We start from the raw sequence: 16,591 nt of genomic DNA on the forward strand, positions 1-16,591 counted from the left end.
TCGGGGTCCCCGGGACGGGGGCGGGGTCTGCGGGGGTCGGGGTCCCCGGGACGGGGGCGGGGTCTGCGGGGGAGGCGGGAAGGCCGCGGCGCGGGCTCCGGGCTTCGCGCGCCCTCCTCCGACATCCCTGCTCCTGGCTCTCAGACATGGCTCCTTACTACGAAGCCTTGTGCAAGGCCCTGGACTGGCAGGTGGACGTGGACCTCGTCAACAAGATGAAGAAGGCGAACGAAGAGGAGCTGAAACGCTTGGACGAGGAGCTGGAAGACGCAGAGAAAAACCTTGGGGAGAGCGAGATTCGCGATGCGATGATGGCGAAGGCCGAGTACCTGTGCCGGATAGGTGACAAGGTGAGCGGGGTCTCCCCGAGGGTAACCGCGCCCGCCTGGGCCAGCGAGTCCCGCACGGAAGAACAAGAAGTAACTGCTGGCAGTCTGGAAGCGCCGACCCCGCCCCAGGCCACGGCCGGGTTGGAGTCCTTCTCCATCTCTCAAAGCAGGACCGCACGGGCAGAGTGTTAGTCGCTTCCTGCTTTCACACTGGGATCGTCCTCTTCCAAAAAGAATGACCCTTCTGCACCCCTTGTTGGGAAGCTCTCGGTGTGGTGCATTTTAAAAACTTACACGAGGAGGAGCCTCCTTTTAAGCAACGAAAACAGCAGATGTTGATCTTTCTTTACTCCCTACATCGCTGAGGGTTACCTCACTAGTTCCTTGATTGTGCTTTTATGTATGTGTATATGCTCTGTAGAGAGTGGGTGGTATTTAAAAACATTTTGGAAACATACCTGCGACCTGAAAGTTCTCAGGTCGTCCTGTTTATCGTGCACACTGGGCTTTATATCTGAGCAGACTTTCCGTGTCATCCTAGGAAAACCTTGCTCATTCTGGTGAACTGCTGCCTGATACTCCAGTGTAGACGATGCCTTGCATAGTATGTGTGTGTGCGGTGTATGTGTTCAATAGTTTGTCCAGGTATTGATGGATACGAACGTTGTTTCGGCTGTTTTGGTTTTAGCTGCTGCTACTGCTGCAAAAAATGCTTGGGCACGTCTCCTGGTGTGCATGTGCTGGTGCTTTTCTAGGGTGCTGATTAACCTATGAAGTGAAACTGCTAGGACGCTGAGTAGCTTCAGTCTTACTATGCTGTTTTTGTATGGCATTTGCCAGTCCTGGAGTTTTTGTCTGTGACAGGGTCTTGCTATATAGCCCAGGCTGGCCTCAAACTCATGGTGACCGTCCTGCCTCTGCTTCCTGTGTGCTGGGAGTCCTGGGTCTTTAAAATTTTTAACTTAGTAGTTAGTTGTGTAATCATTTAAGAGGCTAGGTTTTAAATAGTATATCCCTAAGTATTTAGATGTAGGAAGATCTTGTGTCAGTATACAAAATGAAATAGTATAAGCTTTTGGATCAGATTACCTGATTTTTATTTCCAGCGTGAGTAATTGTGATTTGCAGAACCTTCAATTTCCTCCTCTGTCAAACAGATAATGGTAGTTTCTACTTACTGCTGACAAAGATAAAGGCAAGTAAGTGCTTAAATGTTACTATTTAAATTTAAAACTTTTTTTCTGTAATTATAAATTTATGACTTGGTCATTGTGAAGATTTGGAAAATGTGGGAAAGTGAAATTACTAGTTTTAATGTACTTTTTAGGCTGTACATGGGTGTGTCCTTTGGTTTCAAGAGTAAGGAATCATGGGGCTGGGGATTTAGCTCAGCGGCAAAAGCGCCTGCCTGGCAAGCGCAAGGTCGTGAGTTCGGTTCCCGGTACCAGAGAAAAACACAAAAAGAAAAAAAAAAAAAGAGTAAGGAATCATATGTAGATGACAAACTCCAGGTTTTTAATTTAGGCCTTACATTTCACAAAGGATATGCTCGGGTCACCCTCAGGGAGCTGCAAAGGGTGCTGTTTGACCCTGGTTCCTTCTAGGCTTATTAACCACCTGACAGCTTACCCCGCCAGCGCTTGGAGTCGGGTTGTTCACGTGCTGACTATCCTGAGTACCACTTGGGCAGGTGTCATTTCAACCAGTTGGTTCTTATATTGAATAAATCTGATAAAGCTGTTTTTATATTTCTTGTTGTAAGAATTAATGAAAATATGCAATTTTTGATCATTCTGTATTTAAATAATTAGATTGGTAAGTGGTTAAGTAACACTCTTCCAAAAAGAATGATCCTTTTTTTCCCCTCCTATTTACTCTTTTGAAAAGAAGTTACGGAATACCTACTAGAATGTTTTGGGTTTTCATTATTGTGTTATTATCGCTTGTAGTTTATTCTTTGTTGCAGATGTTGCAAGCTTGTTAGCAGAAGCTTCTTCAAGACAGTTTGTCTTTTTGACAGGATCTTACAGATCCTGTGTATTTTTGTATACAGGACCACAGGCTCACCTGTTAACAGTCGCTGGTTTCTGTTAGTGGAGAGTAGTACTTCTATCTCTCGATCTCAAGCGTAACTAATTCATAAAATGAACCAAAGTTGGTACAGTGACACAGATCCCAGCACTCAGGAGCCTGAGGCAGGAGGATCTTGAGTTCCTAGCCAGCCTGGATTACACAGGGAGAATCTGTCTCAAAAAAAAAAAAAAAGACAGCTTCTGGAAAGTCGCAAATGTAAACAAGCAATTTTATTCATGTTCGGTAGTAAACACTAGGATCCTTTTATTCCGTTGTGCGCTGAGTTGAAAATGTACGTTTACATAATTAGTTACTGTCTAAGAATCAGGGACTGAGATAAGATTTCCCTTTACTTTTAAAATGACAATAATTGATAACTTACAATAAAATTTGGAAGTAAGGTATTCTAAAAAACATTGAGTATATGAGACGAAGTACTACTTTACAAGTGTAAGTAAATTATTAGTGTTTTTCTCATATGGTTTCTTAGACTAAGCAAACGCCAGGCATTTCCTTAACAAGCGGAAAGAACAATCACCAGTTCATGGCCATCCTGTTGTGTCTCCACCGCCGCTCTCCCAGCTCTTCGAGGACAACCCCACACAGGCGTCTTGTGGACTTCACCTGTTTGCTTCACTCTTGACAGGAGGGCGCTCTGACCGCCTTTCGAAAGACCTACGACAAAACCGTGGCCCTGGGTCACCGGCTGGATATTGTATTCTATCTGCTTAGGATTGGTCTGTTTTATATGGATAACGATCTCATCACACGGAACACAGAAAAGGCCAAAAGGTATTTTTTCGTAGTGGGGACTTACACGGTACTGTCAGTGGGAGGCTGATTTCCCCGTTTTCTCTTGCTCACAGCTCCTAAGGTTGGTCAGATAATTGACGTTGTTCAGTGAAATACTTCATTGCTGAAGTTGCTAAAAACTTAGTAGCATTGTCTGTTCCCTGTTGTGAGTGTATTATGTTTATTTCATAGCTTAATAGAGGAAGGAGGAGACTGGGACAGGAGGAACCGCCTGAAAGTGTACCAGGGTCTGTACTGCGTGGCTATCCGAGACTTCAAACAGGCAGCTGAGCTCTTCCTGGACACTGTTTCAACCTTTACATCCTATGAACTCATGGACTACAAAACATTTGTGACTTACACTGTCTACGTCAGCATGATTGCCTTGGAGAGACCTGATCTCAGGGAAAAGGTAACAGTCGAGCCCTTACGATTCAGTTACAGGGTGCTCCGCGCTTCAGCCTCACACACAGTCATCGGAGTGTAAGTTGATTTACTGTATTGTTTAGAAAGTACTCGGCTTTAGAACATTTACTAGATAAGTTTTGGGGATTGGTGCATACACATACTGCATCTTGATCGCATCCCCCGTCTCTTCAGTCCGCCTGTTTCTTAACATGGGTCTTTGACTTTGCTCTTTATTTTTGTTGTGTCCGTAGAGAAATCACACACTGTATAACCTGTGAGTGACTCACATTGTATTGTTTTTTAACAAACCTGCAGGTGATTAAAGGCGCAGAGATCCTGGAAGTGCTGCACAGCCTCCCCGCCGTGCGGCAGTATCTGTTCTCGCTCTACGAGTGTCGGTACTCGGTGTTCTTCCAGTCCTTAGGTAAGGAGGCTCGCTCGTTGAGATTGTCTGTCTTCATCTTCACATCCTGGGTGCAAAAGGTGCAGCGTGTAGGTAACTGCAGGTCTGTCTCAGCATGGTTCATCCTCTGCCAGTGGTGGAGCGGACGGCTGGCAAGCTGAGCTGGATAGTCGCAGAGATGATGTTTACATTTGTAGTGTGCTGTTCAAAGAATGGAGGAAGAGGGTGTGACGGCTGCGTGGCTTGCTGTGCCTGGAAGTACTTATGCCTGGCTCTTTGATGAGGAAGTTTGCCAGTTGTTTTAGAGTCTTAAGGGGCATAAGGCAAATGTAAGTGGTTATAAGTGTTAAGTTTTACGGGAAAAGATGGGAAGGAATGGTGTTTCTCTTCAGGTTGAGATGAACTTAGTCTGAAATTCAGCGATGAGTTACTCTTTCCGCAGTAGCCTTACGCAGTAAGTCTTCATACTGATTTACAAATTCTTTTCAGCGCGTGGGTTGAGAGCATAACCTGTGGGGAATGCTTGCGTGCCTTCAGAGCTTGTGTGTAGACGTCCTCCCTGCACAGGTTTGCTGCTTCTCCGGCCCCCCCGTTCCTTGGCCCTTGCCTCCTAGCACTGACTGTCGGTGGCTAGGATGAAAGGAGCATTAGCTCGCATCGGCCGCACTGCCCCCGAACGTTCCGCTGCAGGGTGTGAGTGAAGGCGTTCTTGGGAAACGGGAAGGGAGGCCTGCCCCGACAGCTGCCGTCCGTAGTGCCGGCGGGGGCGCGGGCCGCGCCTCTGCACACTGGTGAGGCCGCGCCCGCCCGCTGGGTGGGCTGCCCCCAGGACGCAGGGACGAGGCGCGCACCCCGTGTCCTTGGGCCCCGCGCGTGGCTGTGTGGCAGAAGTGCCTGTCTTCTGGGCGTGGCCCTGTCACACGGGGAGCCTGCCCTTCCCTCCCCAAGAACGCGCCCCTACTTCTCATGCGGAGTGCTTATTGTAGGCCCCTCTCTTGGGAAAAGTTAGATGTAAACCCTAGCTTTGCGCATTGTAAGGTGTGCAGCGCACCAGCTTTCAGTGAGCGACAAGGCCGCGCGGCTGTCACCACGAGTTCAGATCATCTTCATCGGCCGGGGCGGCCTGTCCGCCAGCCCCGCAACCGCTGCTGCGGTTTCTTTGGGCTGCGCTTGTTCTGGGTGCCGTCACGGGAGCATACGTCATGCGCCTTTTCCGTCTGATCTCTTTCACTGGGCTTAGTGCTTTCACAGTTCCTCCGTGCTGTAGCCATGTGTAGTTTATTTTGTTTCATGGCAGAATGGTGTCCATCGTGTGGATGTACCCCCATTTATTTTTGGTGTTCTGAGACAGGCTCATGCTGTAGTTCGGGCTGGCCGTGAACTCACTATGTCCCCTAGGGTGGCCTCAAACTCACAGCAGTCTTCTTGCCTCAGCCTCCCAAGTGTTGGGATTTCAGGCGTGCACCACTGTGCCTGGCTCAGAAGTTTTCTCTTTATTGAGCCGTGTTCCAGATAGCTTGGGTGCAGAAGACAGAGAAGCTGTTGATGGAGTGAGCACTGTTCGTATCATTTTATCTGCATGGGCACAGTGGGACTCACTGGGTTTCAAAAGGTTTTCTCGAATACTCAGAATAATGTGCTTTACAATAATTCCACTGAAAAAGGAAGTAACGTTCTTGTTTTCGGTGGTGTCTGATTGTTTTTAGAAGTTAAAAATAAACCAAGAAAGTGAAAATAGTGTATCCCACTGTCTGCATCTACACCCATTTGCTCAGACAAAGCACTTCTAGAAGGAACCTTTTACTGCCGTTATCTACCTTTCTAGGCCTTTTAGTCTTGGATACGCAGTTTTACACACCCAGGTTGCTCGTCCCCAGGGACTGCTTCCCTGCTGTGTCACAGAGTCCCGGAGGCCCTCACCAGTCTGCCCTGGCCAGGGTCCTTTCTCCAGAGGCAGCTGCCCTCACCAGGTTTCAAGTGTGTCCCCCTGAGGTCTTTGTCCGAGGAGGAGGAGGTGGTGTGGTGACTCAGACACGGCGGGAATGTGTTTCCCCTGCTGCTTTCTGACCAGGTTTTCTCTCTCGGTGTAGCCCGGAGGGTGCTCTGTCCCTGCGCGGCAGGGCAGTCGGCCTTCGGTCAGCGAGGCTCTGCTGGCTGCCGTGCGCCGTGCGGGTGAGCGAGCGGAGCGCTCCCGGGGGCTCCTGGTCTGCCAGTGCGCGGGATGCGCCAGTATTTTCCCTGCTGAGGGAACTGTGGCTGTTCCCAGTTACCCTCTTGGAGGCCGTGCTGTTTGGACTCCTTGTGTCTTAGCGAAGGGCCTGAACTCGGTGAGGGATAAATGCATCTTGACCGCTGCTGCCCTCCAGAAATACTGCACACCGTTTACCATTCTCCCACTCCCCAGCGCTGGAGAGCCCGCCCCACCCGCTCCCGTACTTGGAAGCCGGTGTGAGGACAGGAAGAACCTCCTTGCTGTGTTTTGCGTTTCTTTCATCAGTGAGAACCTGCAGGTCTCTTGTTCGGTGCCCGCTGAGCTGTGTGTTCAAGTCACGTGTCCCTTGGGCGACATTTCTGCTTCGATGTTGCCCGTCCCGTAGTCCTCGCCGCTTGTTCCCTTGGCTCTGTCACGACAGGCTTCTGCCCCCTCTGGGCCTTGGTCGTCAGCCGCGGTACATTTCTGTGACTTGACTGCTGTGGCCTGGGGTCCCCGCCCTCTGTCTTCATTCTGCCATCGCAGCGACTGTGACTTCGCTGAGCCCCAGGCGCAGGCCCTGCCGCCTCCCCCACCCAGATCGCTCTCGGGGACCCCTGCCTCGCTCAGGTCGCAGCCGGGGGTGTCTTGACGCCCTCGCTCGCCTGTGTCCTGGCAGGTCGCCCACTGCGCATGCTGCCGTCTGGCGCTTGGTTCTGAGTGCCCGTGCCGGGCTTCCTCGCCCCGCTGCTCCGGCGTCCTCATGCAGGCCTGCCCAGGCCGCCCCGCTGAGCGCAGGCTCCCAGTCACTGTCCTGTCCGTCCTTGTAGAGGGTTTCTTAGTGTCCCTGGGATGATCTTACTCCTCGGTTTTGCTCTTTGAAGCAGTGTTTGGCAGCTTAGACCTAGCCTTTCGCTTTATGTTGCGCCCTCACTAAAGCAGTGATGTACCAGCAAAATAATCTGCGTTTGTGTGGATTGCTCATTAATATACCAGAAACAATTTACTGTTCAGTTGTTTTCTTACCAATAAGAGTTCCTGCAGGTTAAGTCCATTAACTTTTTCTTTTTTCGTTTTTTAAAGCAGCTGCGTATTTTGTTTTTGTGCTGCGGTTTTTTTTACTGTGCTGGGGATGCAGCCCGGGCGAGGCACGTGGAAGGCAAGGGCTCCTCGTGGAGCTGCACGCCCCCCGAAGCTCGTTTCATTACAGATACGTTTTCAGGCCTGGCAGTTGTTTCCTTAGACGACTTATGTTCGGGCAGGAGGGTTCATCAGTTGTTTCCCTGTATTGCGTGTGTTTTGTAACTTTGTGAAAATACCTGATGTGTGTCTCTTTCTGGTGTTTTCATTTGTCGTTGTAGTTTCCGTCTCTGTGTTAGAGTTGTAGAAAGAGAAGAGAATAAAAATGTTTTACTGAGGCATACAGGAAGTCCCTGGTTGAGCCGGTCACGTCAGAGCTTGGTGGTCCAGGGCACGGTCCTGGGCTCGGTCCTGGGCTCGTCTCCGTGCCTGGCCCAGGATGCTAAGCGCGGCCTCGGCCCGCTCCGCACAGCTCCTAGCACGTCTCCCGCGCTGTGCTGACCAGTCCTCGATCTGTCCGAAAGGGGGTCTGATAACTCCTCATTCACTTGTTGCAGCCGTCGTGGAGCAGGAAATGAAAAAGGACTGGCTTTTCGCTCCTCATTATCGATACTATGTCCGAGAAATGCGAATCCATGCCTACAGCCAGCTGCTGGAGTCCTACAGGTCACTGACCCTTGGCTACATGGCAGAGGCGTTCGGGGTCGGTGTGGAATTCATTGATCAGTAAGTTTAAAGAGCACCATCCTAACGTACGCTGTAAAGTTGCCTTTTACCTGTATGAATTTCTACACGTGCCCCATTTGCATTGCTTCCTTCAATTTAAAGGGGGCAGTTGAACTTTTTTCCTAAGTATTTCACCAAAATAGCCACGCAGGTCGTCTCTGGCCTCCTCAGAGCCTCGCTTTCCTGTGACAGGTAAGCACAGTGGGTTATAGAGAAGTTAGCTGAGCTGCTGTCTCGTTACCAAAAGTCATCTCTTATTTCATGGACACACTGCAGCCGTAGCGCTGGCTTTTCCTTGGCGTGTGCCGGTTCCTCCCAGTGTCTCGGTTGCTGCTGTAGTTTTGGTCAGACTGGTGGGTAATGTGGGACTTTCAGCACCTGAGTGCTAAGTGATTCGGCAAGTACTGAGCCAGTCTGTATGCTCAGCATTGGCTGGGGCCTGCCCCTTCACTGTGGCTAGAGGGGAGAGCTGCTAAAACAGCAAACCAGTATAAAAGTCATTGCAGGAGGAAGGAACCTAGAGATGAGCAGATGCTATCTCGCCCTGGGGACCACGCGGTGGGAGGCGTGGTACCGCTCAGCTCACGTTTGCTCTGAGCTCTGAGGGCAGTGCCCGCCGTGTGGACTCCCCGTGGTGCAGAAAGGGGGACCCACAGGCTGAGGCCCGAGTCAGGAGCAGGCGTGGGCCTGGTGGACAGCAAGTGCAGGCGTGGCTGCAGCCTCGCCGGGAGTGGTACGAACAGGGTGGCCGCAGCTGGGCAGGTGGGCTGTTCGTGCGGGACCTGGAGTGCGTGGTGTGCGGCTGGATTTGAGTCTGGTGCTCGGGCTCTCACTGCAGGGTTTGAGTTTAGAGTGGTGTGGTTTCCCGCCGCGTCTCAGGCGGATCACAGCGCCGGAGCCCAGTGGTCTGCGGTGACACGGGTGTGGTGGCTTGGACGGGGGCGGTGGGAGCTGGGGGTAGGCTGACCTCGGAGCGTGTGCTGTCACGGGGAGCAGTGACTGCAGCGCGTAGGTCCTCAATGCCTTCCCATGTACCAGTGGTGGCCCGCCTGTGACTGGGCCCCCAGGCAGCTTGTGGGCGTGGGGCGGGCCGTGCAGCGCTCGGCCTTTCGGCCGTCTGACAGGGCCGACAGGCGGCAGCCCCGCGGAGAGCACAGGCAGTGCGGGTGAAGGCTGTGGCGAGGCCGAGGGCCACTTAAATGCGCCATTCCACGCGCGGAGAAGTCGGCGCTGTGCGGTGGGCTTCGCACGCTGCTGTGTTAGCCGATCCCGTCTGTCCTCGTTAACCGCTCCAAGCAGGTTTCAGACACGGGTGTACCTCCCTCAGTTCTTCAGTATTTCTGAGTCCTCCTGAGGGAGCTTATGCTCAGTGCAGGCGCAGGTCTGAGGTGTAGCCCAGACCTCTCCTGGGAAATGCACTCTTTTTGCTTTGAATGAAATTTTTGTTGTTTTTAGATGATACTTAGCAGAAGAGAAGGCTGGTATGCCTGGTTTCTTTCGTTTCTGAATTGAGCTAGTCTGAAGTCCAAGTCTGGCGACCACTATCCTGGCGGGACGCTGCTACGTACCACTGCTTCTCACGAGTTGGTGGAAGAAGTGGCCTGCGGTGGCCAGGGCTGGGAGCAGCCAGGCCCGGGTGCTTTTCCGCCCTGCGGCCGCGTGGCCATGGCGGGTTCTGTCCCCTCTGGCTGCGGAAGCCGTGTGGTTGGGCAGAGGGCTGCCGGGAAGCAGGGACGCGGCCCTCAGACGTGCTGTGGTGGTCTTACATCGCCTTCATGCCGGGCGGCTGCGGTGGGATTCAGATGGCTCCTTGCTGCTTTGTGACCGGAGACCAGGGTTAGAGGGAGGAGGAGCAGGCAGCTTCGGTTCCTCAACGGCCTCCTCTGAAGTTCCTGTGATGCCTGGAAATTCCCAGCGGGCGTTCTCCACGGGTCTGTTTCCCTCCGTGCACTCGAATGCTGCAGCAGGGCAGTTACCCAGGGCCTTGCCCTGTGCTCCAGAACGCCCCTGCAGTTGCAGGTCTTTTGTTTGAAACAGCGTATTTGTTTATAGGTTTACCAGCTTTTTTCTCCTCATCTCTGTAGTTACGCTGTTCTTAAGGCAGCTGTAAAGATGGCTGGACAGTTCTATTGTTTGACACACATGTCCGGTCGGTATGAACAGAGGGTCAGAGTAGAGGCCCTAAACCTCCAGAACGCCAGGGACACCTCAGCCAGTGCGCGAGCATAGCTCAGGCTGCAGAGGAAACTTGCCTTGACAGACAGTCGTGCGTCGGTGCGGTGTTGTTCCTGGGATTCTCCGTGAGGCTCATGCTGATTTCCCTTCTCTGAATCAGGGAGCTGTCCCGGTTTATCGCCGCGGGGAGGCTGCACTGCAAAATAGACAAGGTGAACGAAGTGGTGGAGACCAACAGGTACTTCCGTTCTGTGTGGGGTTTGTCAGACCGCCCTGACGGGCATTTCAAAGCATTAAGTAATCCATCTTTTCTTGAATTTATTTATAGACCGGATAGTAAGAACTGGCAGTACCAAGAAACCATCAAGAAAGGAGATCTGCTGCTAAACAGAGTTCAGAAACTTTCCAGAGTAATTAATATGTGAAACCACTTCCTTTAGAGGTGATTACTTGGAATTTTTGTAGCTCATTCGCTGTGTGCCCCGTTCAGTTGTGTAAAATAAATACTGCATTGTTTGTCAGTTACTTTTTCTTCCCAGCGCGTCCCTTTAAAGATGGGGCCCCGTCATGGTAAAACGATGCGTCTTGCGTTATTCATTATGAAAAGCGTTCCCTGTCCTGCCACGCTTGTGGAGTTGATGGGGTGATGCTTACAGTCAGCTCTGAGGACCCGGGCGCGGTCCCGCGCGTGCCGCTCGGGTGGGGTGGGACGGGGGCCCACGGTCTCCGAGCTCTAAGCCGGCTCGTTTTGGAAAGAGCACAGCTTGGTCGCCGCCCGCAGGAGCCTCCCGCTTAGGAGGCAGAGGCACACGAGCCGCCCCGAGCCTCCGGGAAGCAGCAGCTGTGTGAGACGGGGCAGTGCCTTCAGGAGGCTGGCAGGGGAGTCCAGAGTGTGATTCAGCGGACACGGACCTTTAACACTCGGTGTCAGCACCATGATTTTCTCCCAGAACAGCACCGGGCCAGGTGAGGGCGGCGAAGAAGTCGTACAGCCCTCCCAGTTACAGCGGTAGTGAGTTGGCTGTAGCTGCCGGCTGCCGGGAGAGCACCAGCCAGGCGCAGGCGGGCGCGGGCCACGGTGCAGGCGGGAGAGGTGGCTGTTGGCTGAGGGACTGGAAGGGGAACCCGGCTCTTCGGCTTAAGTTACATAGAATGGGAAATAGCATTTTACTGTGAAAGGCGGGAGGAAGGAAGGGTTTCTGGTGTTCACGTTTCTGAGGGGAATGATCTGAACAGAAAGCAGTGCTGTCATTCGACTGAAAATAACTTGATACAGCTTAGCATTTCTTTGTGATGAAACTCTTCAGTAAAGTGAACGTAACAGGTTGGGATGGCAGTGGCCCACTGCAAGCAAGATACTTAATGGCAAAATATTAGAAGCTTTATCTTAAAAGACAAGGCAGTGCTACCGCCGGCGTGCGGGCAGAGGAGAGGCCAGGCAGCCGGAGGGGAGTGGCTGGGGCTGGCTGGTGGGCGATTCCTGGAGGCGCTGTGCAGCGGGCGGGAGGGTTTTATTGGGCACTCCTAAGGCACTGGAGACCTGCCACCCATAGATTCCCGATAGTGCCTGTTTGTAAACCTTACCAGTGACCACTGGATTTCTTGAAAGAATTGTGAATGTAAGTGCTATTAAGACTCCAGATCCTAAAAATCTGTGAGTACAGTCCCTGTTAAACCCGACAGGTCGTTGAGAACTGTGTTCCTTGTATCCATTTAAAATTAGCAGAAATGCTGGGTGTGGCGGGAACACCTGTGATCCCAGCACTTTTTAAGGCTGAGACAAGAGGATCACTGTGAGTTTGAGGCTTGTCCGAATGACACAGCAAGAGTTTTCTTACACCAAAAAGCTGAGCATAGAGGCACACGTTCATAATCCCAGCACGCGGGAGGCTGAGGCAGGAGGGTTGTTGCAAGTTCAAGGCTACATAGTGGGCTACATAGTGAGTTCAAAACTAGTCTAAGTACATAGCCTGACCTGGTCTTAAAAAACAAAACAGCAAAACACTTCTTTTCTAAAGTTGGCAGAAGGTCAGTTTTATGAAATACCTCTTTTCCTAAACTCCCCCTTATTAAGTGTTTGGCTTAAAGTGGTTACAGAGCAACCATGTCTTTTCTGTCAGGGCTGAAACTTAACGTGGCTGTGGAGGAGAAAGTCTCAGGCCTTTTCTCCTTCCCTGCTTAAAATGTGCTTGGATCTGTCTTCTGTGTGTTCCATCCATCCTTCCATCTTAGCCCTTCTGCAGAAATCAGGACGGATGGCAAGAGCTCCTGCAGGAAACACGCGTGGCTGTTGTTTTCTCCAGCGAGAGTCAGGAAGCTGAAACGTCCGACTGGCGGTGGAGGTCCACAGAACAACTTTTACCTGACGGCAGAGCACACAACGCAACTTCGTGGGGAGCTAATTTTTAAAAATTAACAGTAATATCTGCTCACAGCAAAACAAATCCAAGCCGTTGAATTGAAATTGCTCTGGAATTTTCCCCTGCAGACACCAACGCTGCCAACATTTTGGTGGATATTTTCTGTATTTGGTCCTTTGTGATTTTTAATACGAAACTGGTGCCCTTGTTCTGTATTGCTCCGGAGTCACTGTGTTGACGCAGTTCCCCGCAGCTCAGATACCCGTCGGAAGTGGGAGTGGAACCTGCGGGCGGGAGCAGGGGAGACAGCGCCCCCGCGTGGCACAGCTGGGGCAGCCACACTCCCGTGCTGGCTCCCCACCCCTCTGCGGGAGTTTATTTCCTCATCTATAAAGTGGCCGATAATTGGCCTTATTATGAGGCCCGTTTATGTGAAAATCAAACTGTTCAGCAGTATTCAAAGACGTATTTCTGACCGTACTGATGAGACTATTTAGTAGAAAGAGCTATTGGCTGATGGTTAGATGACTGACAGAATTTTGGCCTTTTAAAGTTAGGTTTCATTAAATCTGTTTCTAACAAACAGGTTTTTCTGGAGGCAGGACTACAGAGGACAGTAATTACAACCCTGGGTTTTTCTGCCTTTTGGCCACTTAATTACAGTATTTTAAATCTGACGATGCCTCTTACGGACATTTTCGGTCCAGAACCCTACTTTGCACAGAAGAGCAAAGCTAGGAAAGCAGAGGGGGTTCAGACTGCAGCCTGCACTCGCTCTCAGATAGGTTTCCTTGAAGAACATAATTTATGGGCACCATCTCAAAGTTTGAGAATTCGAAAAGTAAGTTCTGTAGTTTCTCTAGGAAAATGGGGAGATTAGGCCCGCTGGGCTCCTGCCGTGTCCAGCCGCACGTCCAGTGTACCTGCCAGTGGCCTGGCTCTCGCCGTCACCTGGGTGTCACCTCTGCGCACCTAGGACGGCACACAGCAGGACGGCAGCCGGCAGGCTCCTGATGAGCCAGCCGCGGAACCTCGCCGCAGTCCTCTTGGCTCTGGTAGCTTGTTTATGTATGTTGTTATTTCAAAGTCTTACTTGGCCTGGTTTTAGTCACACAAGTAAATAGTAAAGTAAGGTTGTAACCAGATGATAATTCTGTTTGCTAAGTAGCACAGAGCGAAAGCACTTACATTGAGTTCTGCTTTTAGTAACGGTGAATGTTCTCTTAGGAAACTTACCTGTACCACTGGAGTCAACCCCAGTCTCAGTCACAGCACCCTACCCCAGTACGAAATGGAGTCCCTGAGGTGAAAGCGCTTCTGCGGTTAAGGCGATAATGCTAGCTGTTCTGCTCTCGGTGCAGTTTTGCCTTAACAAGTGTACCTGTCTAGTAAGAGAAGTACCTGCCTAAAAGCTGTATCAAGTTACGGTAATCTGCTATTTCAGAACAACAGCTTTAGATCACTTTGTGACATACTAAACTGGCAGTCATTTTTAGGACCATGAACATGGTCTAACGTCTGTCTCTGTTTGGTTCCTGTATCCAGTTTGACCTGATTCAGTTGGCAGGATTCCTACAGGTGGACTCCTGAACGCGTACCCTGCTTACAGCCAAACATGTTGAGGCCTCAGTAACCTGACCAAACGTTAACCGTCAGGAACACATCAGTAGTTTCAAATTCCAAATTAATCGGCGCTGTTAACGTTTTTTATTTTTAAAGAGGGTGATGAATAGCTGCTACCTGTCTGCCCCTGTGGCTGTGGGCTGGGGCCCCAGGAGGGGGCTACAGTGCTCAGGGCCCCCCCAGTGCTGCCCGTGTGTGTAACCCTGAGTAACCACGTGTCTCTGCAGCAGCTGTGGGGAGAGACCTGTAAACCCTCCCTAGAGAACACGAAAAGCTCCGGTAGCCACGGGTTGTAGTTCCCAAGCCGTAGAACCACAGATGTGCACCCTGCTGATTAAGACATGCAAAAGACACAACGCGTGTGGCGGTGTGGTCCAAGCCACGGTAGCAGCGAAGTGTATGGCTAAGGGTGGGCGCGAACCGCCGCGTGCTTTAGAAACCTGTTGTAACGGTGTAACTTCCCTGTACAACTGGGTAAGAAAGCAATGTCAGTCTCCTCATGAACGATCACTGGCCAGTGTGTGTCACCTTTCCAGCCTGAGACCCCGCGCCCCAGGAAGTGACCACTCAGCTGAGACTGCCGGGGACTTCAGCCCTCCCTCCGCTGCCTGCCCAAAGCTTAGTAGTAGAACGTCAACCCCATGGACGTTGCCGTGTGGGCTCTGCTCGTCCACAGGCACCTCAGAGGCTGGGGCGGGGCAGGACCGTGTCGCCTCAGAAGCTGGTAGCTCCGTTTTTGGCCTTCTGCGAGCCTGCTTACCACCTGGGAGAGCCGGCTCGTGCTCACCACCCCCGACACGGACGTCCAGTTGTCCCTCCCTCCGTCCACTCCGGGGCTGAGCAGGGGTCCCGCCGCCTCTCGCCTCTAAGCACTGAAGCAGGCATCTGTGGACAGCCAGCCAGCTTTCCCGTCCCCTGCCCAGCGCTCCCCCACCGCCCCGCTGCACTTACGCACTGCCCTCTGCTTTTGAAAATAAACCTGGGGACCCTCCGAGCCTGCTTGGCCACCCACCCGTGGCCACCCGTGGCCACCCGTGGCCTGCTCAAGTCCGATGCCACCCTGGTATCTTGGTCCCTGGGCCCTGCCTGCATGTCGGTCCCAAGTAACTGGCCGTGCCAACTTGAGCAGTCTCGGGTGGAGTCACAGATGACCTACCGGAAGGAGCATCATGCACCTTTAGGAGCCGACTCCAGCCTGTCTGAGAGCCTGCCGGATTCTGCGGGGAGCTCCTGGTTCTGTTTCACCCAGTGAACGGCTGCCGGTCCCATTGTCCTGGAGAGAAGCAGGGCGAAATGACTGGGTGGGCTGGCAGTGGTGCCAACGCTGACCAGTCTGTCTCACCTTTCCCGCCCTTCCCTCTCTGATGCTTTGCCCGAGGTGCTGTGTGCTCCCGCCTTCTCTCAAATGCTCCGGGACTCTCCTGGGGCCTCTTCTCCGCCATGGCGGGCGGGCTGAGGTCTGAGTCCTGGAAAGGGAACAGTAGACGGACGCGGTGTGCCCGTGCCTGTCAGACAGGGCCCAGAATGTCTTTCATGGAGCCTGTGAGCAAAAGCAATGAAGATTCAGTCCTGAATTCATAGCCTGGCTTTCCTCCCTACTAGCTGCTGGAGTGTACGAAAGACACCTTCTGAGAAGCACCTCCATCGGGGTGCCTGGGACCGAGCACCTGCTTACAGGAGCTCACAACCTCAGCCCCAGGCTGAGCACCTCAGGGAGGCCCTCTACAAAAACGGCTGGGGAGGTATGCAGCTCAGTGCAAAGGTCCTGGGTTCAGTCCCCAAAACGGGCTTCTAGTGAGAAGATACGTAGAAAGCGTGGCACAGGGTCTAGCACATTAAGGACCTACAAGTAAGTGCTACCGCATCATAGGAATAAACCAAATGTAATAGCTCCGCATTTTTCCAAGGTAAACTCATCCATTCATCACCTATAAGAGAACGTCTCACCTCTGTTTTACGGCTCAAACCGCCCTCCCAAGCTCAAGAACTAAATGTGGATCTCTCACCATCAAATGCAAATCCATTACCTCTTTCCTTCTGTTACCATGTAGAAATCTGAGGCACATTAGACTTGCTCTTCCCTTGACGTGCGGTGCAATGCGACCTCAAAGCCCGGTTCTACCTTTACAACTTCCGGACTCGGCCCCCGACTGCGCGGTCGCGTTTGCTGGCGCAGGGAGCCGCTCTTACCCGGGCTACGCTGCTGTGACGCGTGTCCCCCGGGTCTCGCCTGCGCACGCTGTCGTCACAGCTCCTGGGGCGCTGCACGTGACGCGGGCTTTTCCGGAGAGAACCAAGTTCGCGGCGTTCGATTCCCCCTTCCTCCTGCACTCCTCCTCGGCTGCGGCTCAGCTGCCCTGCACCGGAGCGCCGCCGCAGCGTGGGCAGGCCGGCAGGAGGCCAAAGCGGCGGGCGCTAGGGACGGCAGCGT

General features: G+C 52.4%; 1 protein-coding gene across 1 annotated transcript in view; it reads left to right on the forward strand.

Moving 5' to 3' along the window:
* The window catches only part of Psmd6 (proteasome 26S subunit, non-ATPase 6), an 11,607-nt gene extending 905 nt beyond the window's left edge, over positions 1 to 10,702 (forward strand). The window contains exons 2-8 of the mRNA XM_005409021.2: positions 145 to 350; positions 3,049 to 3,194; positions 3,387 to 3,606; positions 3,918 to 4,026; positions 7,834 to 8,002; positions 10,338 to 10,415; positions 10,506 to 10,702. Of these exons, the coding sequence (XP_005409078.1) occupies positions 145 to 350; positions 3,049 to 3,194; positions 3,387 to 3,606; positions 3,918 to 4,026; positions 7,834 to 8,002; positions 10,338 to 10,415; positions 10,506 to 10,602 (1,025 nt within the window). The 3' untranslated portion in view covers positions 10,603 to 10,702. The remainder of the gene's footprint in view (positions 1 to 144; positions 351 to 3,048; positions 3,195 to 3,386; positions 3,607 to 3,917; positions 4,027 to 7,833; positions 8,003 to 10,337; positions 10,416 to 10,505) is intronic.
* The last annotated feature ends 5,889 nt before the right edge of the window (positions 10,703 to 16,591 follow it).

The sequence above is a fragment of the Chinchilla lanigera genome, unplaced genomic scaffold (genome assembly GCF_000276665.1).
Source record: "Chinchilla lanigera isolate Chin_1 unplaced genomic scaffold, ChiLan1.0 scaffold00116, whole genome shotgun sequence".
NCBI lineage: Eukaryota > Metazoa > Chordata > Mammalia > Rodentia > Chinchillidae > Chinchilla > Chinchilla lanigera.